General features: G+C 43.5%; 2 protein-coding genes and 1 long non-coding RNA gene across 5 annotated transcripts in view; 1 reads left to right on the forward strand and 2 right to left on the reverse strand.

The window, feature by feature from the left end:
• Nucleotides 1-20,144, reverse strand: flvcr2b (FLVCR heme transporter 2b). Of its 3 annotated transcripts, none has more exons than XM_047573232.1 (11): nt 19,065-20,144; nt 15,369-15,510; nt 10,151-10,291; nt 8,952-9,019; nt 8,299-8,402; nt 7,424-7,534; nt 5,826-5,931; nt 4,758-4,869; nt 3,624-3,679; nt 1,973-2,154; nt 1-537 (listed from the first exon to the last, which is right to left on the reverse strand). In XM_047573232.1, exons 1-10 carry the CDS (start codon nt 19,644-19,646, stop codon nt 2,074-2,076), a joined length of 1,503 nt encoding a protein of 500 aa, XP_047429188.1. In that variant the 5' UTR covers nt 19,647-20,144; the 3' UTR covers nt 1-537; nt 1,973-2,073. The 3 variants fall into 3 exon arrangements, with proteins under 3 accessions (XP_047429188.1, XP_047429185.1, XP_047429187.1); XM_047573229.1 differs by lacking the exon at nt 19,065-20,144 and adding an exon at nt 16,396-17,216; XM_047573231.1 differs by lacking the exons at nt 1,973-2,154; nt 19,065-20,144 and adding an exon at nt 16,396-17,242.
• Nucleotides 10,729-23,447, forward strand: part of LOC124998742 — an 18,596-nt gene continuing 5,877 nt past the window's right edge. The window contains exons 1-3 of the long non-coding RNA XR_007111096.1: nt 10,729-10,743; nt 12,911-12,914; nt 20,266-20,272. This is a non-coding gene — a long non-coding RNA (uncharacterized LOC124998742). The remainder of the gene's footprint in view (nt 10,744-12,910; nt 12,915-20,265; nt 20,273-23,447) is intronic.
• Nucleotides 21,243-23,447, reverse strand: part of batf (basic leucine zipper transcription factor, ATF-like) — a 4,465-nt gene continuing 2,260 nt past the window's right edge. Inside the window, exon 3 of the mRNA XM_047573241.1 lies at nt 21,243-21,565. Within this exon, the coding sequence (XP_047429197.1) occupies nt 21,362-21,565 (204 nt within the window). The 3' untranslated portion in view covers nt 21,243-21,361. The remainder of the gene's footprint in view (nt 21,566-23,447) is intronic.

Raw genomic sequence — 23,447 nt, forward strand, 5'->3', positions numbered from 1 at the left:
TTATAAATAAAAGATTTTATTTCATGTTAAATAAGTAAACACTGATGTTGTTACAAATGCATCTACACAACTAGTATTTTTGCCAGTTCTTCCCTTATTGAGGACTGCCATAGATTAGGACGCCTTTCACAATCTTCCATCGAAATGAATCACAACGCCACGCACGCCGCATTTACACCAAGCACTATTTATACAAAGGCAGCATCAGAGTCAGCTCCTCGGCTCGGCTGTATATACAGTACTACACGTAACTGACCGCACGTTCTAAAAACAGACGAGGCACGACAGGAGATTTAGTGCGAGCTTTAAATTTCCACTTAAATATTAATAAAGTGATATGTCTGATCAGTGACTTTCATGCGCTCCTGCACTCACACAGTTGTACATCTAAAAACTTCCCGAAGGAGATCACAGTTATTTTATTTATTTATTTATTTATTTTTTTAAGGCTTCTCGTGTCCGTGTGCGCGTCTATAACTTGGCCTCTTTGATGAAAGGAGGAGTGTCCAGGTCTCCATCCTGGCCGCCAGAAGGTCCCTGTGTATGAAAAGGAGCAGATTAGTTCGACGGATTCATGGATTGGACACAGACATTTACTTTTGCATCTGCTGCTCTCAGGTGGGTTGGTGTAACGTCGCCCTAGAGTCGTCTAATTCGCCAAAGCCGGTGGCAAAATGTGTTTAGCTAAACACGACATGCTATGCAATGTTGTCCAACAGAAATTTGGTATTCATACACACAATTTGGTATTCTGCACAAAAAACACACAGGGGGACCCATAACGATAGAAGGGAATTTAAATAAGTCAACTGTATAGAAAAGTTTAGGCGTTCTGAATTAAAATATGAAGCAATAATAGCATTAACATTAGCTGTCGTGAAAATGTTTAACATTTTTCTTTACTCTTTAAAATAGAAAACGAACTGTGGCATCAGCTCTTATTTGGAGAGAACAAGAATATTTCCAGAGCTTAATAAAATGGTAATATACAAGCAGCTAAATGAGGATCTAAAACAAATACAATAATATACGGTATAATAATACGTTATAATAATTGCACACTCTGTCCATTGTCTGAAATGTTTTTGAGAAATGGCTGTTACGGGGGACTGTGGAGGATGGAGAAACTTGTCCGTTAAATGGTGCAGAGAAAGGCAAAGAAAGCTCCACGTGTGGCTGCAAAGAAGAAGCTACAGAACGGGGTTAAATGGCAAGGAGTGCTTCTGCTCCGTTCCCCTACACGTCACGACAAAAGACACACATCCGCAGGTGTGGGATTAGATTTTAAGATCAGCCAATGGAAAATGCAAGAAGCGGTAGAGCAAATAAAATAAAATAAAATTTAGAAAGAAAAAAAACAAAAACGTTCCATTGAATATCAGCATGCAAACCATGCAAATAGATAGAAGATAGATAGAAGGGGGAAGTGAGAAGAGGATTCAAGCACCAGCTCCTTTTAAGAAGCTTGTAGACTTCTAACTCTAACGTCACTGGAAGCCAAAAAAAAAAACATCTCTGAGCTAAGTGTGATCTGTTAAAGGAGCAACTGAAAACCACTAAATCAAGAGAAGAGAAGGGTCATCAATCCAAAGTTATGCTGATTGCCTGAAGCTAAAGCAGATAAATATAGATAAATATAATGTATATATTATAGTTTATAGGTTATCTAGGGATACCCACACCTTAAAAACATTCCCTGTAATCTACAGTAACCCAGGCGTCTCTTTTTATTATTATATGGTTATTGTCAGAGATGTACATACGGTATGCAGGCTACGGTGAGGTTAATTATTACTTCAGCTGAGAAAGCAAAGGGGCAGAACACATCAGAAAGTAAAACAGCCTATAAAGATCATTATTTATCGATCTGCAGAAACGAAAGGAGACAGAGCGGGTGGGTTTAGCAGTGAAGGGTGAGAAAGCATGTGCACGATCAGGAAACAGTGTGTGGTGATTGTTCTTGTGCTCCTACCTTTGTGCATCTGTACGGTGAGCTAAGATTTGAGAAGACTTATTTTTTTCATTTTCTTATTTTTTTTTTTTCTTTTTTTGTGAAGGAGAAAGGTTTATAGATCAGGCTTGAGAAGGAGGAGTCTGCTGCTGGGAGATTAGCGCTGTGGCTCCGTAGTCTTGTCCCGACATCTGCCTCTCCGCCTAAAACAACAGCTACTGATCACTTCTTGTTCATTCGGTTTATAGCCGAGTGAAAGTGGCCTGGGCCTCCAGTCTGGGGCGAAGTTTTAAATGGGTCAAGTCGCTTGAGTTACTCCCTGAAAGTCCATCGGCCGCCCAACATTTTTACATATTTAGAAATATGCTAGCATTGAATGCGAGGAACGTTACCGTCAATCATCTATAACTTCGCCGCAGAGATTGGAGACCCACCCAGAGATGAGAGGAACCATTACGACAGAAAATAATCTCATCTAATCTAACCTCAGTGAGCGTTTGCAGTAGCTTTGTTAGTAAATACATTTTATTCATACGTATGCATTTTAAACGACCTAAATGAAATCACTTCATGCAGGACCACATTAACATTTCTGGAAGCGCACCGTCCACTCTGTCTTAAACATGCAGGTCCCTGAAACCTCTCAACAAGCGCACCCATATTCAGTAGCGTCTTTACGCGCGGACATGCAGGCCGCCTGAAAACAACAGCAGAATTAGGCACAATGAGGAGCACACACGAAGCTGTTAGTGGAGCAGCACGAGATGCTCATGGGACTCCGTCCGCATGCCTTCGATGCAAATTTACGACGAGCAGAGCAGCAACGCATGCGCCTTTTTCCCTGCAGACATTTTGATTTGGGACAGCAGGAAAAAGCACACGCGACATTGACAACTTTAAGGCCGCGACTCATGGGTTCAGCTGCCGCCGAGTAGAGGCTTCCATGACTACTTGATGTAGCTGTCGAGAAACGTTGGATGCTCTGTGTTCATGCTTTCATGTTGTCGGCCCCTTAGTTTTACTCGTGCAGCAGAAAAGACTGGACAGAGAACTTCTTTGTTTTTCAAACATGGACGCATACTGCCTTTCTCTCGTGTTCTTTTTTCTTCATTCTAATGGCCGTGTCTGTGGTTGTTCCCTTTCCAGCTCGAGACAGCCTCCAACCAGTCGGCGTTTTGGGCCCCACGCTGTGTAGTCACCCTAGGGCGCAGGTGTCAATCACAGCATAATTTGCGAAGAGCGGAAATTACATAGAAGACTGCAATCTTTCAATTAAAGTAACCGCTATTCCTAGCAGACAGCCAATGTGCCTAAATTGCAAATTATAGGGTATTATGCTGTTATATTGCTGGTCCGGCCCGCTTGAGATCAAATTGGGCTGTATGCAAAATGAGTTTGGCACCCCTGCCCTGAGGCGACGCCATGTTGGCATCTCCAAGGACTGCACCCATTTCTATAGCCTCCACATGAGCTTTATTCCCACATTATGTCAATTGCGGTTGATTTTAGTACTATGCTAATATCTAAACATGCATTTATTATTTAGAGTGTTTGCGCATGTGCTTTCCTTGCTGTTCCACGTCAAAATGCCTTCGGAGAAAACGGTTTATTTCGCTTCATTCTACCGCCACCGCTGCAAAACATCACACCCTGCACTCGCTTCAACACTTACAGCTTCTAAGGCCAGCTTGTTTGCACTTTGCCTCCGTAGATCCGACTTGATTAAACCTGCAGGAAAACACAGACACAGAGAGATAACGATACACAACAAGGAAATAGCAATGAAAGAGGAGAATGAAATATACTGCTGTGAAATTGAATTAGTACAAGCCATATGCAGACAACAAATTTAGAAACTGTGATTGATTGAAAAAATAAATATGGTGTAGTAATGGTGACTATCCACTAGGCGTCTCCTTTGCACAGACACAACCGACTGTTGACCAACTATAACACAGAATGTTAAATATTTCCAAATGCTGCGTGGCAACCGCTGGAAATCAGCAAACAGTTCCACTGATGTGCATGACTATATGAACAGCTTGATTTCGACTTAATAATTAACTTCAATTTCCCAGTCGGACAGTGTTTCACAACAAATCCTAACCTTTGTAACTAAATACACGCAGCCGAGACTGTGCGCGCACTCTGATACCTTTACACAGCTTTAAATATTGTCCAAATAATATAAGAGTGGGAGGCCTGACACAAAAGTCCACTCATATGGCGACTTTGTGAGTAAGTTACAAAAGGCGGTGAGTCAGCCTGGCGACCTTTGTGGACACAAAAGTCTCATCAAAGAGTCATAAAGTGTTTTTCTAGTGAAAGTTGAGCGCTTGAGTGGCTAATTAATTTTTAAAAAAGGTATATCCTGCTCATGAGCCCCTCAATGGGCCGACCATTCATACTAGAAAACACACGTGTGTGTGTGTGTGTCGGAGGCCGTGCAGCAGCTCTTTTAAGCGCGTGCACCTTCCGGATGGTGCAAGCGCTGCCTGCCGTTTCCCTTTCGAGGAAAATCTGCGCAAACTCCAAACACTAAGCGGGGTCCAAGCCTCCTTTTAGGAAACGCTTTCTCACGCATACAATACAAACTAATTTGTCAGTGCGAAATATTGAGTTTCGGAACATTCAACCATGAGTCTGCATTCCTGGAAATTAACAATTCTCCCACAGAGGTTATTAGTAAACTCACAAGAAACTGTGCACTCACATTTTAACTCATGCGTGAGGTAAAATCAATAGCCCGTTATGACTGACTGATTCTATATATATGTATGTTTCTTTGCATTAAGAAAGGTCTTACCTGTCATTATTGTGCCTATAAGAAGAAAGACGCACAAGAAGATGTTTCCTGCCAGCGTGCCGTAGTGGTCGATGATCTTCCCCTGGCAGATGGTAAATATGATGCCAAACACCTGCGTGTGCAGAGTTGAGGAGTGAAGCAGCTGTCTGCACGCACACACATCTGCACACAATATCTAAACATCTAAAGCGGTTAACCTTATCTATGACGAGGAACGCGGTTTTTGAATTGCCGTAACTCACGGTGGTTTGCTTTATTGACGATATTCAAAGTGTGGCTGAGCACTGGGAAGCTGTGCTTATGACTGGAAGACCTGTCTGACATCTCAAGTATATAAGCAACTTAATTTTTTACCAACAGATCTCTCCAAACAACTCTTCTCTTCCTGGGTCAGCCCCGGCCTTGCGTCCCTCCCCAACCTGCAGCCAAAAGCGGTGGGACATCATCGTTACCGTAATGGCAGCTTTTTTCCCCCCCCAGAAAATGCAACTTTCCAGTGTTCAGACACACACACTGAATTTTGTCCATCGGTGAGTTATGGTAAATCAAATATCGTTTTTAATGCGCAGGCTGATGTTCGGGTCTCAAGGGTTAAACTGCGTCCCTCTGCCTCTCATTGAGATTTAGAAAGCATGTGGTTTTCGCCCACTTAATCAGCAGAGATCACGGAAACATTCTCGGGTCAAATATGGCTTGCTAGGTCCACCTCTGCATGAAGACTGAGCGCTTATGTTCTAACAGCAAAAAGAAGATTTAAAAAAAAAAAGTCTTCTTATGTCCTATACTAACAATTTAGGACTGAAATGTTGAAGTTGCAAGTAGTGTTTCAGTGAGTGCCCTCTAACGGCTAAAGGCCTGCAAGGAATTACCGAGGTGTATCTGTGGGTATATTTATCTCCAGGCCTCCCTGGAAACCTGCAGTGATTGTGAGTCATCGGTTCTGGAGAAAGACACTATATGACTCACTTTTTCTGTACATGGAGGGCAGCTTTCACGCTACCCAGTCTGTTGCTCTGGGTTATTTTTGCAGAGCTCTGTTGTCTCAGGAGCGATTGCACTGAGTGGTACCTGTGCCGAACAGTTGAGGAGACCCGAGGAGGTTCCCTCCGACTCCGGGTACGTCAGCTCCACCGCGAATTCAAAGCCGAGCGGCAGGTAGCCCGTCATGAAGAACCTGGGTGCACAGATTACACAAGTGTTACGCAGCTTCATTTTATGACAGTTATCTCTATCTGCTCTGTTTTGACACAATTATTAGCGTCTCCGTCATCACGATAAAACTTTGCACCTTAGTGTGCAACGGGCGTTCCGGTAATTCGAGACTCGCTGCCTTAGGTGCAGTTTTATGACAGCAAACTGTCGGGAAACCGGCGGCGCAATTGCATCAGAGATCGTTCTCATACAACAGAAGGATGCTATCCTTCCATTTTTGTGACGACAAGTGAAACTCAATCAAAAGGTCCTGGCGTGGTAGCAGTAGCAAAACGCATCAGCACATACTGTAAATGTCCCTTTTCCAGAAACATTTGTTTTCTTCTGTCTGCAATGCTGCTTTGGTGACGAGAAAACACAACAACAGACTTAACGCTGTCCATCCTGAGGTTATTTGTTTATTTTTAACAGCTTAAAGCTACCAAAAATACTTTGCAGCTGCACAATGGAAAAAAAGCAACAGCAATGTCGCATGAGTCTTGTACACTGTCCGGCTTGAATGTGTGTACGTATAATATATTATGTAGGTGCCTATGCAGAGAAAAAGCAGCCCAGTGTTGAGAATTCTGCAACTACCACTCCAAAACTGACACAGTGGAGGACATTAAGAAGTGTCACTGGCTGTAAAATCTACTTTTAATCCCAGAAAAAACAGAGAAGCCGCCCCACAAGCAGCAACAAAGAAACCAGTTTAACATTTCACAGGCTTTTTCTTGTTTGGTTTGGTTTTATGTGGTGAGCACAAATCATTTTCATTGTTCTGTTTTTGTTTGCCTTGAACGCGTAGCGTGTAACACAGACGCCCTTGGCAGACGCTGAGGATTTTCCTGATGGAATCAATTGAGTTAAGTCAAATGACATTAACTAACACGGGTTTTCACATTTGTGCGCTCTGCCCACAGAATGCACTTTCGGGAGTCTGCATCGCCTTTCGTTTTAAATCTCTTCGGCAGTCCTGAATTCTGGGTCAGTGTGTGCAGAGGCAAATCTTCACCTCGGGGTTTGTGTGCAAATGCTTGACGGGGCAGCGTTAACAGAAACACAGTTGTAAAGTATTTTTGCAAATGTCATCAGAGACGTTTGGCGCGGAGACATTAACACATCTGAAGCAAACAAAGAGCTCTCTGGGATTCCGCTGTTGATGTTTTTTCTGGATTTGACTAAAACCGCCTCTGTTTAAGAAATGTGCAAATAATTAAGCCTTAAAATCTGACTTTACTTAGCCCACTCCAGCACTGCCTGCTAAAGACAGAATTCAGCTTGAAAGAGGGCAACGCACCATGTGGTTTCTTTTTGTAGTTTTTTTTTTTTTGTCTCTGGACTGACAAGATTTAAGTGATTTAAGTGTACTTTGGCAACGGCATCATATGACTAACACATGAGCGAAACATTTAATTTCACCAACTTCACTATAAAAAAACAAAAAAGAAAACAAAGAATGCATAAAACACTACCCAAGAGCTCCAGCTGTGATGAAGACGACCCAAAGGTGTCCTAAGCTTAGTGTTGCGGCGTAGACGATCATCCCCACCAGAGACATTAGGTAGACTGCGAGGGTCGTCTGCCTGGAAGAAGCACATTCAAGAAGCATATTCAGTTTGAACGGATCAACTCTTCGTGGAGTCCTTTGCAGTTTTTGGCCTCTAGGGGCGCAAAAGAGTCCACATTCTGCTTGCATTTACACATATCGATCACGTGCTCGGATGCAAGGACGCAACGCTCGGGTGACAAAATGTGAATGTAAACTAAGCTCTCTTAGAAATATAACAAGAAAGACTGGAAGTAAACAACATGGGAATACAATAGAAAAATGATGCAGGAAAATTTTAAGTTTCTGTCCTCCATAAAAAAAAACAAAAAAACAATGAGGCACTTTCAGATTCAACATCCATCTATAATAAGCAGCATTCATAAGAACTGAAATCCAACAGGGCTGGTAAAGAAAATGAGAAATCTCCTGTCAGGCAGCAGTTACAATACGAAAGCATGTCATTTAAATAACAAGATTAATGACAAAGCCAGGTGAGGCTGTAACAGCCTTTTGTGCACGTAAGCCGCGTGCACGCCCTCAACATTCCCCCATTAGCAGAACAAAAGCTCAAGTGAGTACAACGAGGAGGGGTCGATTGGGTGGATGCCGCTGTCATTTCAGAGCCCGAGAGCGCGGCCGGTCAGAGAGGTCACCGTCGCAGGAGAGCGCGCCGCAGCTGGATCAACAGATACGGAGACGCGAAGAGCCAAAACACAAAACAAGCCCCGCAGCAAGGCCACAAGGGAAAGGACAACAAACAGGAAAGAACAGAGCTCTTCCCCCTGACATTTGCCTTACTTGTAGGTTTTGGTTCGGTCCAACCAAACTCCGCAGATCAGAGAGCCGACCATCCCAGCGATGACAATGGTCAGGCCGATCCTCCCAGCATTCACCTCTTCTCCCTGCAGAAGGCAAGAAAGACAGGACATGACAGGAGCATGTGACCTGGTGCCCAAGGAAGGGCGGTTTCAGAGAGAGCAAACTTCATTTCAAACAAAAGATTTGAACTAAGGTGACACGCACACACTATTAATGCAAAGAGTATTGTTAAATTAAAAGCTTTAGCCAACGTTCTTCCTTATAGCAGCGGTAGTAGTTATAGTAGTGATAGCTCTGTAGAGAAAACCATTCCCTATTGTTTTATTGATTGATCTTTAATGGCAAAAAAAAGACTTCTAATAAAGTGAAAGAAAGCAGGATTTAGTCGTGTTGAGTCTTTTACCACAGTCTGGTTTGATGACTGTTTGTTTCACTATTTCTGGACAGTGACAGGGACAGTTGAGGCTGCTAATATGAGAAAGCGTGAAGTTACAAACTCTAACACAACTCTTCATGTCTTGAAATGTTAAATTGTATGGAATTCATGGAGAAACTGTAAAGAAAAAAGTAAAATATATATTTATATATATAGTATAGTATGTCATCCATGTAGAAGCATATTCAGGACTTACAGGGTAGTGTAAAATGATCATGCGGTTCAGCAGCGTCCCGACGGCATAGAAACAGCCCACGTTCAGACCTGGGAGTTTGGAAAATCTTTTCAAACAAAGTGTGCCAACAGAGACAAAAAAAAACACATGACAAATCTTCCTGGAAACTTTTTAAAGACGGACAGATCTAAGATCATTAACTGCATTATGACATGCGAGCAGTCCCATAACAAGGAAGATAAATCTTCCCTGCGACCAGCACAAAAACACACGCAGTGATTCGTTTTGTAGTGTTTTATATCACTGTTAAAACACATCCACATGGTTCTGGGCTTTAACGGGGACACCAAGGAGCAGCAGAGACCGACAGAGACAGGTGCGGCGGCTGCTGCGATCAAGTAGAGAGAGCAGCACTGTTCCAAGAGCACCCGATGGTTACTCTAAGGTTCGCTTGTGGAAGGACACGGAGACACTGGCTCTGATAAACCACTAATACTAGTCACATGACCGCGTCACATGAGGTGACAGACAAGAGGAAGGTCAGAGCTGAAACATTTCCTCGCGGCTGTGGGACAGAATACGTAGCACAGCAAAAAACGTAGCAAAAAAAAAATTACGCTTTTCATTATCAGTCAGTCTGACATTTATTTTCCTAACATTATTTCAAATCTTAGAGAATAGTGTCAGTATATATAAAATAACCAGCTAAAATCTAATATCTCAGACTTCTCCTCATCAAATGTCATTAATCGAACACACGTGTTAAACATTATCTGGCTGCGAGCAAACTTTGACCCTCTCTGGGACACGTTCACTATCTCTGTTTCTATGAGTGTTTTAATATCTAATGACTTGTGTGCGCTGTTGGGAGATCGAGACGGTTACACTTTATAGGGAACGCGTCGAGGCCTTCCTGGAAATCGGTTTGAGGTTTTCATGAAAAATTCTCCAGGAGAATCACTGACTGATGTGGGGCATGGAGATGACTTTCACCGGCCGACTTAAGAGTAACCGAGATGCTGATTTAATAAACATCAACCAGAGGCGTTTTCCCCACCCACTTGTTTCTTAATTACAAAAAAAAAAAAATCCCTATAGATAGTACAGCGATTAAAATGAAACCTAAAATAGAGCTGAACATCATTTAAAATTCATCCTAAAGAACGATTTTGTGTCTCAATAAAAACACGTTCCCGTGAAGATCAGCGACAGTTACCAACCATAGGTGATGATGAGGAGGATGAAGGGCCTGTTGCGGAGCAGCCTTCTGATGGAGGACGTGTACGAGTAGTTCTCTGGGGGGATGCAGCGGGCCGCGGCCTGGGCCTGAGTCGGAGGAAGTTTGGGACGCTCCTGGAAAACTGAGAGATGGAGGACAGTCAGCGACGGTAAACTCCGTCATGAAAAACACAAAATGTTTACAGTGAAAAATGTATTTGAATATGCAAATCCGTGTCCAAGTGCATCTCATACTAATAACTGTATTTAAGGACCAGAAACACTAACTGTCAAACGCCACACCCACCAGTCAGGTTGCGTTAATTTTTGCCTTCGGGGAAGGGCCGTGTTTACCGCGAGAAAAGAGAAAAGTCCACACGGCTTGTTGTGTTCACGACCTCATAAAGAGGCTTTTTATAAGGCCAGCCTTTACAAGTCGTGATGTGTTTGTCATGTTTTCAGAAATGGTGGCGGTGGAGGGTAAGTTAGTATACAGTCATTCAGTAATTTTCCTGGAATTTTATGACATAAAGAAGATGTTGATGTTCCCAGCGGCCTCATCCTTTTCATTACGCAATTTCTCTTCCTACACCGAGTTACTGGATATTCGTTTGCTAAACTGGCTCTAGCCCTGTGGTTTCTAGACACCAGGGGCGTACTGTCAAGTTACTCGGCTTGGAATGACACGCATGTGGTGCGCGCGGCTTCCCCTGCTCTAACCAGGAGTTCATGAGTTCCATTTGAAGGCAGTGTGTGATGAATATGCAAAACAATGGGTGCACTTGTGAAAATGAACGCCTCCCACTGCAACAGCCCTTCTCTCAATCCTCCTTTGTGACTGTCACAGTGTTATGTTTAAAACAGTGCAAGAAATGTGGTGATTCAACTGTACGGTAATTGTGGAGAATGTAGTCTGCGATGCATTTAAACTGGCCTCCGAATTCAGAAGTATCTCTGGGACGCACTAGCCCCTTCCCTCGACCCATAGGACCCAAAGGCCTTAACAACGCCACTTTGGCGGCCTGAATTTTATACGCATTTTTTAATTGTAAATTTCTCAAACTGCGTCTGAAATAATTAACCAAAGGCAAAGAGAGACTACGACACTACAACTCCCATGAACACCGCATCCGCACAGCGTTCGCGCACTGGTCCATTCGTGACCGTCGTCACTGTAGTCAGGCGTTATCTTCACGACGACGAACGCTGCTGTGAGGCGATAAAACAGAAGAAAAGCTGAAGATGGAACACAGGATGGGGAGACAAAGAAAAAAAAAGCTGTCCAACGAAAATTAGATTCTGATTGGCGAATCGCCAATGTTCAACAGTGATTATTTCTCAGTGGAACCTCCACTGCCCCTGACAAGGAGACAGACACTGTTGCCGCTGGCAACCAACACCACCCAGCTTTAACTCACTTAATAACTAGGAAAATGGAGCATTTTCCGAATATAACATTTGATTTATTTGAAGAGGACGAAACACTGGATACATGGCTGAAGAGAAACATGTCCCCGACAAAGAAGAAGAAAAGAAAAGAAATAAAATCTCCTTGAATCATTGTTTGCAGTCACATTATTGGATAATTTTAAGTGGAAGTCGTGTTCTAAGCGAGCTTTTAATATGTGATAAGGAACCACACTTTTTATTACTGCGGACTGTATATTTTCAAAAAAAGGAGCTTTAGGCCTACGCAGGACCTTAGCGAAGCTGAATATTTGATAATGACATGCAGTGTTAAACATTTCCCGATATGTGCGTACAAGGGTCATTTACATTTAAAAAGTTTGTAAATCTCTTTTTTTTTTTTGCTAAAGATAGGCACACCCACGGCCATAATTTCCCAACCACAAAATTGCGGCCGGTGAAAATGCTGAGTGACTAGCAACTCTGGAAAACAACCAGCCACAGTGTCTGGTGAACAAAAAGTTAATGTCAGGCCCTGATTAGGAAGGTGGACACGCTCAGGCACAGCTGCACAGCTCCAAGCGCGTACAGTGAGCTCAAAACGCCACCATGTAATGATTAATTCTGTTGAACTGACAGTATCTGGCCTTGAGGTGATAACTGCGATGTGACCTGTTTCAATCTATCTTTCTCCTGGGTGGAAACACAAGCCTCTCACACCTCATGGGGGAGGAGAGCTGTGTCGCCGGTGTTGTCTGAGTCAAAGCACGGAATCCACCCCGAGGGTCTGCGTACGGCAACCAGTTCTCACTAATCCTACAAAACCTATTCACTCTTTAACACATCTTTCCAGCCAGTGGAGGCGTAAATAATATCACGGCATCTGTCGTCAGTGCCGCCCAAGAGGGAATGCAAACTTCTACTGAAATACCCTTTTTTTTTCCCGCTCGCACTCTGTGATTCCCCACATTCAGAGAGAACCAGATTCTGCAGACTCGGAGGTGAACTTGATTCCTTTAAAGAAAGGCAGCCGCGGCCACACTTGTCTTCTCTCACTGCAGATCTGTGAGTCCTGGGACTTGGTCTGCCCTGCTGACTCACAGGGCCTGTTGCAGGGCTACAGATGGTCCTGCCAGCAGGACAACCCTCACACATGGCATCTTGTATGTATGTGTGAGAGTGAGCTGTGTGTGTGTGTGTCTGTGTGTGTGTATGTATGTGTCACGTCATGAAACCACTGCGGCCAACTGCTGTCAGTTATCTCGCTTGAGTAAGCAGGGGCAGCATAGGCTGGAGGCCTTGCTCTGTACAATCAATCACACTACCCAATGCGTATCTGCTCCATATAGAGTCAGCGCTGTTCGTGAAGCAGTTTTATATCCTCAGGCTCCTCTCCAGGGCTGCAAGTACTTGTGTGTCCAATAATAACTTTGACCATTTGCCTTCTCACCAATGCCACAGACATGGGAGAAAATTAGCTTAAAGGGGAAATTAAACATATATGCATTAGTCCTGGTACTGCGAAAGGCCAGAGTGGCCTGGGCTAAATGTTAAATACTGTTTTGTACGTCTTCGACTGTGTGTTTTATGCCTCTCTCATGTGTTTTGCCATGTGTCAAATGGTGGTCTTTGTGGAATGGAGATGCCGCGCTGTGAAGAATAATTTTCCCAAGGGGACAACAAAGCCTAAAGTCTAAAGGAATAACAGCTTTGCTTAAGTAAAATGTTAAAAAGCTACTAAAATTAAGCGTTTAAGAAGTTTGTTTCCTCCAAGCTTGCTAGCTAGCGAGCCGCCGTTTTGAAGTGACGTGAGTAGATTAGATAGATAGATAGATAGATAGATAGATAGATAGATAGATAGATAGATAGATAGATAGATAGATAGATAGATAGATAGATAGTTAGATAGATAGATAGATAGATAGATAGATAGATAGATCCTGTGTCCTGTTGCTCCTCTGTCTTGTTCTATATCTGTGTTCTACTATATTTATCGACCTATGTTTCACAATGTTGCTTCACTACCTTTCGCTATCTGTCATCCTCTAGCTCTCTCTTCTCTCTTTCACTGTCTGCCACTATCGGAATCGCCAAGCCAGCCAACTCACTGATATCAGTATTTTCTCTTTAGATGCTCACGCTAGTCATGTGTCTTATATATTGACGATAAGAGCGGAACTCAGTCTATCAGATTCTGTTTACTTAAATGAGTGCTTCATTTTCCCTTTAACCATTATCTGAAAAAAACAGCATAGCTCATAGCACCTTTAAAATTAACTCATTTCCAGTCTTTGAGCCAAGTAAGAAGACAGGTTATATAATGAGTTAATTAGTGAGCGAAGTAAGGGCTGGGAGGCAAATTCGGAGATGGCTAAGTTACCCCTGCTCCTCTTCCGCTCCCTTTATGCTAAGCTAGCTGTCTAGGGATGCCGTGTATCTGTATTGGTCAATATTTGCCTTCTGCAGTATCGCTTATTGGCCAAATTTTCAACATCAGTATTGGTGTGGACGGGATGCATCCCTGATAATTACCTTAGCAAAGCAAATACGTGTGCAAAAAAATGCCTCAGTAATGTTTAACTATTCAGCAAGAAGAAAAAGTCTGAAAACAAGTCTGAAGGTAAACAGAAAAAACAGCTCAGAGCCCAGAGACACTGTGCAGCTGACCACACGAGCTAGAGAACGAGCTAAAGTGGGCATTCAGGGCGCTTTATTAATGACAGGAGACTATAGAGAACAACCTACACTGACAGTATTAAACGTCGTGCATGGTACTACTAGGAAATGCCCTCACAAGCATCCTTTTGTGTTTAGGAATGCAGAGTACTTGCAAGCGCCCCCACCCTCCCTCTGCTGCCCCGACCGGACAACAGCATTTTCTTCAGTCCTGTTCATCTTGGCCTGCGTTGGGTCCCCTATAGAAAAGGAATGCGACGTCGACAATATGGTTTACCATTTTCTGTAGGTGATTCTTAGGAGGATCGCCGGAGAAAGACAAAAGTCAAGAGTCAAAACGCATGATGCCTGCAGATATACAGAAGACTTCAACTAAGCATTTTTCCTAACAGCTCACATCCTGTCACAATGGGCCACTTCCTTCTACCGCTGTCCTTTTGTGACTGTAGGTTCTCTATTTCTGTCGTATCTATCACTTACATTAACTTCACTGATCTCTGGCTTGACATTTCTCCTGACTTGTCCCACAACGGCTGTGTCTGAGCCTCTCCTTCAGGGAAGGTTTTGTGCAAACATGTAGGTCAGCACTTTTTCTTGTCTGCTAAATGGTGCTTTTTTGTGTCAGAAAGTAGGTCTGGTGTAAATGAACACCATTCAGGTACCCTGAATATGAAACTCCCATTGGTCTCTGAGCAAAAAAAAAGAGGAAAAAGAAAAAGCCCAAAGGCTACAGTGATGGCACTACTGAAACCCACTCACCTATTTAGCCATTCACAAAAAATCCTTGGTTGAGTGGTACAGTAAAATCAGTTTAGAGTCAATGTACAGTGAATGTAAATTCCAAAACTGCCGAAACTGCAAAAAATTATAGCCTTCACAGTGTCTAGCCATGCAGCAAGTTTCAGTTTTATTTCTGGAGGTTTTGAGGTTTTGCTCCAAAATGAGAAGCACAGGGAAATTAGATTAGAAATCTGAATCAATGGCAGACTTTAAATTAGGACAGTTCTCCAAGTGAAAAGCAGCACACACAGATTCATTGTGTGGCCGGAGATGTTTCTTAGAAACGCCACATGAAAACAAAATCTAATTGGTTGGATACCACGAGCACAAGGATTCGTGTAGACCGACTGATCTTACCAAAGACTACGAGGATGAAAAGTAGAGTAGCCACTCCTGCTGTTATGTAGAACATGATGCTGATGTGGTGAGCCAGCTCATCCATGTTGTCCACATTAGGCACCAGGATAGGAGGCACAAGGAAGCCGATGGCGATACCCAGCTGGAAGACAATACACAACAAATTAACACATTATAAAGAAAAAACGGCAAACACAAATTAAGCATGTTGTCTCTTATTTTCGAGTTTTTTACATTCCAACTTAATGTTGTTAGCATCTCAACAGTGGATTGGGTCCAGCTGGCTTCACAAGACACAACATACACAACATGGCTGTTCAGTGTCAGGGAGTCGTCGGTGTGTCTTCGCCAGTTGTGCGTCAGACTAGAACTTAACCAAGACTTTCTCTAGCTCTCTACATCTGCAACTTTAACAACTTTCCATTAAAGTTAAATGTAAACGTGTAAATAAAAGTTTAATGGTAGAGCCTGTGGTAATTATTTAGTGGATTAACCAAAGGATTAGTTAACTAGTCAGGTAGAATTAAAAAGTGAATTGTTTGTTAATTGTTTGCATTATAGTACAACTTTAAAATCCATCTGACCTTTATAAGACAATTCATTTGGTTGTAAAATTTTAACTATACAATCAATGATCTATTATTGTTAACAATGATGTGTTGCATGTGTGTGACAGCAACTTCATCGTCATCTCCAAATCATCTTGCCTAACTGCCAAATCAGCATCTGTGTCGTTTGACTTATTACACCCAAAACGTTAAGAATGGGAAGGAGCAACTTTACATTAAATCCTCTAAGCAGTCCAAGTGTAAGGAAGAGGCTTCAACAAACAGTTAACACGACTCTCTCCGTGCTCTCACACCGAGACACCAGAAGTCCTGTACGTCTCTGGAATCCAGTCGAGCCCTGCTCAATCTACATGCAGCTGCCAGCAGCTCATGTCTCGCAGTACAGACCCCGCTGCGGCGGGGGAAAAAAAACAAAAAAAAAACAATTAAATGCCATTCATCAGATACTTGAGACAAACCTGGTTTCCCAGAACTCCTATGGAACAAGCAGTGGAAACCTCTTCCTCCCCAAACCACACAGAGGCAAGGTAAGAGGGAATGCCAAGGACAAACACAGTGGCTACCGAGCACACAAACTGGCCAAAAAAGGTGACTGCGAACAGGTTGGGACTAGCACTGCCGATTTTTATCCAAGCACCAATGCAGTTGAAAGCTGACCCAACGAGGACCACATCCCGGATGCCCCTGTTGTCCAGGAGCCAGAGGACGGGGAGAATGAGCGGAATGTAAGTGAGCAAGTAGATCATGGACAACCAGTCGATGGCCAGAGAGTCAATGTCGTAGAAGCGCATAAATATGTTGCTAATAATGCCGTACTGGAGCCACATGAAGGCGTTGCTGGCTGAGACGGCGCTGAAGAGAAACAGCATGAACCAGCGACGGTGGTAAAGCTTCGTCTCAGCCACTGGGAACAGCCCTGCCTGGTTAACAGAGGGATCGATGTCTAATCTGGACCCGGCGGAGACGGATCTGCCCAGAGGCCCTGGGCTCCACTGCAGCGAGGCGAAGCCCGGAGCGAGATTCTTCGCAGCTTTGGACCTCGGCCATTCTTCACCACTGAGTTCAGAATTTGCACAGCTGCCTTTCAGAGTGTTGTGTTGTGGCATTTCAATGGTCCTGAAGCAGGCCTCCGGAACACGCGAGGTGAGAGCACTTAAGATTTGGGAGTCCGTGTCCTAACAGCCCGCAGTCCTGTGTCCAAACTGCCTGCTGTAGGAAGATGCCAGACAGCTGGAGTCGCCCTCACAGTGTCCCCTGTCCCTCGCACGTGATGGCATTGAGCCTGTCTACAACTTATTTGTTACCTTCAGTGCTGTCATGTGATGTTAATGCAGGAAATCTTCCAATTCCACCTAAACCACTCCTACCAACTCTAACTTGCGTTGCCTCTCTGGACAGCTGCGCACAGAACAGTCACGACAGAAAACAAGACGAGATGCATTTCATGATTGAACTTTAACTCATTCTTTACAAAAGATAACTCATTCGAATGTGTGGAAGATTTTGGGGTTTCTGCAAAAAGTTAATATTTCCACGTCTTTGTTAATGTTCCCCAAACACTGAGAACACCGGATTCCTCTTATCATTTCTCCTTGAGCTGTTTATAGGATTAAAATGTTTCTGTTTCTGCTGTGCCTGGAAAAAAAAATGTGTGTCTCAATCTCAGCCTTGGAAGACAGAGTGAACGTAAAGATATCATGTCGCAATAAATCCATGTGTAGTATGAGATACGAAGCTGTAATGTGATAAAAACGAGCGCATAAACCCGGCACTTTGGAAGTAATAAAGTGAACAGTAACACAACCAACCTCAGGCCTCATCAACCGGTCGATGGTTTGTCACATGGTCCAGGCAGAAAAGGGTTTCTAATTTAAAAGAAAATGAACCTATTGACCCGAGTGCGTTAGAAGTGAGTCCTTTTTATTCCGTGAAGCTGCTAAAAGATGACTTTTTGGTGGCATTTAGTTGGAGTCGGTGTTAAGGTGACTCAAGTGTTGCTTGTCCAGAAACCTCGAGTGTTAACTGTGATACTTGTTTGTTTATACGGCCAGTGGTGTGCGGCTGAGCTTTGCCGTCTCGTCAGCTTATCTGGCCGCTGATTTTTACAGTACGGCAGCAGCACACTGACAGCTTTGTTTGGCATTAGTAGATTTTCATAAAATGTAAATGGTAGCGTGAGATGTCAAAGGATACTGTTTGATAGTGTGATAACTGGCCATAAAATAGCGTAATTCAGAATTATGACTTTGAATTATGTGCACCAATATACGCTTTTATGTGGCTGCAGTTCTAGATTTAAACTCACTGAACAGATTTCATTTACTTACCTTTGGGATTGTTTTTTGTTGTTGTTGTTGTTGTTGTTTTCCTGAATGCGTTAAGAGTCCGAGGACACTTGCATTTCATCTCAGATCTCCTGCAAATAATTTTCCTAATGCATTGTGCATTGTTTTTTATGTATCCCTTTAGGTGCCAGGACCAAACTCTGTGGAACAGTAGCTTCAAGAACCTGTTCACCTCTGCATGACATACTGTACATGTTATATAGCACTCACACAAGTGCATAAGTGAGAAAAACTTTAATTTTTCTCTTTTTTTTCAATTTCTTGATGCCAGATGAATCCACTCTTCCAGGAATGTGCACCCTCTATTAATGTGTCTCTTTCAAACAACTTATTTGTGCAGCTTTACTTTTGTTTGTTTGTTTTACTATCACCGGGCATAAAACCAAGGGCCACCTGACAAGAAAAGAGAGAAAGCTGGCCAGGCACTTCTCTTGTTTGAGGTAAACCTTTTCCTCAACACTGAGAAATGTCTGGATACTATGGATATGAACAATTCTAGGTTTACTTCATCTCTCATCTTAGCTTGAGGTTTAGTTAAGACACGTGGTGATTGTTGCTTTATTTTAAGGGCATGTTCACCCTTGCACGTCTGTTCCTTGTTTACCTATAGCTGATTCTCCTGCGCCCCCACCAAGCACTGATGTGGCTTGGACGCACATGCGTAATTACGCAAACCAAACAGATGTGGAAACGTCCGGTCCATTAATTACATATTAGCCAAATTAGAGACCAAGCAGGTGACGAGTTCATTTGAAGCACTCATTGACTAGAAGACAGCCTACCTGGTTCCCGAACACTCCGATGGAGCAGACGGTGGACACCTCCTTCGAACCGAACCACACCGACGCGATTTTGGACGGCATCCCGAGGATGAACACCTGGGCGAAAGAGCAGCAGAACTGGCCCAGCAGGGTGACGGAGAACAGGTCGGGTCTGACGCTGGCCACCTTGACCCACGTCCCGACGCAGTTGAGCGCCGTGGCCACGAGAGCGATGACCCGGAGCCCCTTCTTGTCCAGCAGCCAGGTCACAGGGAAGATGAAGGGAATGTATGTGAGCATGTAGATCATAGACATCCAGTCTATGGTGAAGGCGCTCACGTTGTAGAACTTCATGAAGACGTTGCCGATGATGCCGTACTGTATCCATTGGAATGAGTTGCACAGGGAGTATGAGCTGAAGAGGAGCACGATCATCCAGCGCCGTTTGTACAGACGTGTCGGTCGCAGCAACTCGGAACCGTCCTGCTCGGCCGGTCCGTCCGGCCGCTTCTCCGAGTCACCCTTCTCCGGCTTGACATGGTTCTCCGAGTTTATGTGATCCTCGTCCGGTTTAGTGTCTGCCAGCGCTGGTTTCTCGTCCATATTCACCAACTCTTCTCAAAACACTCATGGACCACAAAGCAGACTCTTCACTTGGAGTTAGAGCTGAAATCACCGTGTGCCAAAGTGAAAGTCACTGAAATTCTCCCTGGAGGAACATTCAGCTCTCCCCGAGAGTTTCAAAAAAAAAAAAAGTGACGTAAACCACAGACAAGTTTACAAGTTTACAGCTTCATGTTTTCGGCAGGAAAAGAAGTCCCAAAGTTATGACACCGGTTTATCTAAAGTGGTTAGGCAATAAACACACTAAAAGAAACTACAACCTCCGGTTTGCGCGGCTCTTCCAGATCCATAAATTCATTTCCGCCCCCCCGGTTGGCCGAAGTTAGTTTTGGTAGTCGAATTTACGCCCATATCTAAACCAATCAGAGTTACAGATACTTTAATGGATTGTTGTGGTTGTTGGAGGTCGAGTTTGTCCGAGGGTTAACACGTGTGGGTGCTCCTGCTTGCGACCCTCCACCCGGACCTAAAACGTCTCAGGCACAGAAACAAAGTGCCGTAAGGGCGGAGTTTCATGAAATGTGCTTTGTGATATGAGGACTGCAACAGAACAGAAGTGCAACACCGCGACATCTCACATTGTTACGGTCGCTGAAAGCTTCCGAGTCATTATGTAGTATATATTGGACATAGACTACGTTATAAACATACTCTTTATTATCACTTTATTACACTTATTTCCTTGTCTGAAAACATTACACAGAGCAGGTCATTCATTTGGATTGTGGAATAAGTAAGAATTGATAGAAAAGCCTCAGTTGCGTTCAAAGACAAAAATTAATCCCTTGCAACACGGGACAGTGTGTGCATGGTCATTTTTCTGCTTTATAAATATAAGCTACTGTAACTGCGTCCATGACACTGGTAAACAGTGCCATCTAGGGACGCTCTCTGCAGAGAAATACAATATTTAGGTGGTCTCTCATGTGTTCTTCTTATCAGCACTAATACAGACTCTCCCCACCCTGCTGTCCTGACAAAGAAAAGCAACAACATGAAAGAATAACAACCCCCCGGAGGTCACAAATGATAGTCCAAAAGGCATCACATTTAATAAATATATCTTCTGGGTCTTCTCACACACCGGCGTTATCACCAGTACACAAGCCAAGACCTTTTTCAGTGCCCATTCTTCTCCTCTCCTCACTGTCAACTGTTCTTTTTTTTGTTTTTTTTTTGGTACAACCCCTCCCTCCCACCCCACCGGACATTCTCCCTTACATTCTCTTTGTCCACAATCAAATCTGTCAAAAGCAACCTGAGCGTTATCAGTCGATGCACTGAAACTCATTAATAAACAAGAGAAACACACAAGAAACACGACGGGGTGACAGAGGTGCAATCCATGACCCTAAAAATAAGCAATTTACAAAAATATTGCCTGAGTCACTTGAACACACACGAGGTTTCTCCCAATGTAAACATAGAGTGGTTGATAATTCAACTCATCAAGCCATTTAAGTTCACATACAAACCACCGACATAAGCAAAGAGATGAGCAGAAGCAAAATAAATAGTTTTGAACACTGCGTGGTAAAGTGTGGGATTCTCGTTCCTACACAGACAGTCGTTATGTTGCCCCTTGATCCAGTTTAAACAATGGTTATCATTTGTAGACACATCTCCAGTCAGTCTCTCTCTCTCCGTTGAGGTCAGTCATCTGTTTCGCAGCACGTCTTCAGTAGTCAGTCGCGTCAGTGCTGGTAGTGTGGTACAGCGATGTGCTGGTGGTAGCTGCTGTGATGTGGAGGGTAGAGGAGGTCGGGGGTCTGAGGAGTCAGGCCGGTGCACAGGGGCTCGTGGCTGCTCAGCACGGAGGTCAGGTACTTGGCCTCCTCAGTCAGCTGTTTCACCTCCTTCCTCAGGGCAGCGTTCTCCTTCTCCAGGTTTTCGCTCTCCTGGAAAACGCACAGGAACAGGATATTTTTAGCGGAGCTGTCGACCATTAGTGTCGTAAAAGTGGTTTCATTGTGTAATTAAGTAAGATTGGGAAACACAGAAGTGAAACTCGGAGCATTATGTCATGTTTTTGTACAGATATTTTTACCCTGGCTATTTCCTCCAACGTAGTAAATTCAATTAAATACAATTTAGAATCACATTACAGGCTGTTGGTCAGTGTGGAACAGCTCAACAACTACTACTGCATGGACAGCCAAGATCATTTGTACAATCGTGGTCCTCAGAGGATGACTCTTAAATTCTACAGCTTCATTTTATGGTTTTCAATAAAACACTAAATTTATGTGCCCGTTAAGGAGGATTCCTTGTCTGACCTGGAAGTGTGGTTTATGACCAAACATTCAAACGAAAGCTTGAGGTTTGTGTTCAGTGTGTTCAGTGTGTTCAGCGCTAGCAAGCGAATGCTAGCACCGATGAATTCCAATGCGATCTTTAAGCAGGAGAACTGCTGGCTGGCTAGGCTAGGCCGCTTTGTACAACCGCGGTCCACGGAAGATGACTTTCTGACTTTGATGAATTGAAATGGTTCAAAACACTGATTCCTGTCCGAACATCAGACGAATTAATGTTACTGAAACCAGGCTCAGCGACAGTTTCTATGTGCAGCTAATACAGAAATGCTAGCATGCTGAAATGTCAGTTAAGACTATCAAAGTCCCCGTGATCTTTCTATCTGACCGTAAAATGTTGATGACCCATCCTGCACTAGGGGGCGTGCTCTTATTTTATCTTCAAGGGGATTCCTTCTCAGACTTCCATGTCCCTCCCTCCCTCCGCGCATCTCCTTCTCCAACAGCACTCCCAGGCTGGAAACCTCCGTTTTGCAGGGACGTGGCATTAGGCGCAGAAACCTAAAGCGACGCCTACCGAGACTCTAACATAGTAAACCTCAATATGTCACCTTCACAGTGGTCAGCACCTAGGCCTTTCACTGTAGTTTTGTGGCTGTAAATGCTTGTTTCTAAATCCGTGGCAGACATCATTTTCAAATTTATTTCCTCAGACGTAAGCATCAACCAAAAGGTGGATTCGTGGTTGAATCATTCTGCTTTAAAGTGGAGAACAATTCAGCAAACCGGTGAAGTGCCTGGTAATAACTGTGACATGCCTCCATTTTGAGGTGAAGTTTTTATATTAAGTCAAAGCTTTTATATTACAAAACAGCATCCACTGGGTAAAGTCAGTATTAAGAAGAGTGTGGTGCTCTTCACAGTAAGTTGAAGCAGTAATTCGTACTATGTACTTAAAAATGCTAAAACAGTGGGATGCCACATTTAGTTCTTAGAATCAGGAAGTCAGTTAAAGTTGATCGATTTTACCGTAAATGAGGGGAAAATTTACCAAACTGAAATTAATGAAGACCGTGGTAGCTCAGGGGTAGGACACATATATCAAAACTCTATGCTGTAGGAATAAAAACGTTAAAATACGTATCACAAGCATGTAAACAAATGTCAAGAGCAGGCACTGTTCATCGGGACCAATCTACTTGAGTTTTGATTCAAACATAACAGAAACTGTCTGCAACGACAGTCTGAAAACTACACTAACGTTTTGAGTGTTACATTTTCCAAAACAAGCGAAGGCAAGCCGTCTCTCTAACACATCATCCACCTTTAAATGGTACAAGTGGAGCAAACTATGCGTCAGAGCTCGATACATATTTTTTTTGTGTGTGTGTGTGTGTGTGGGAAAAGGAGGAGAGAAATCTTCCACTTTGGTAAAGAAAAGGTCATCTAACCGTGGCCAAAAGATTTTTTAATGCTGAACTGTGGGTCCTTACTGTCACAGAACCTTTGGGCAAACCCCGGTACTTAC

This window comes from Mugil cephalus, chromosome 21 (assembly GCF_022458985.1).
Source record: "Mugil cephalus isolate CIBA_MC_2020 chromosome 21, CIBA_Mcephalus_1.1, whole genome shotgun sequence".
Lineage (NCBI taxonomy): Eukaryota > Metazoa > Chordata > Actinopteri > Mugiliformes > Mugilidae > Mugil > Mugil cephalus.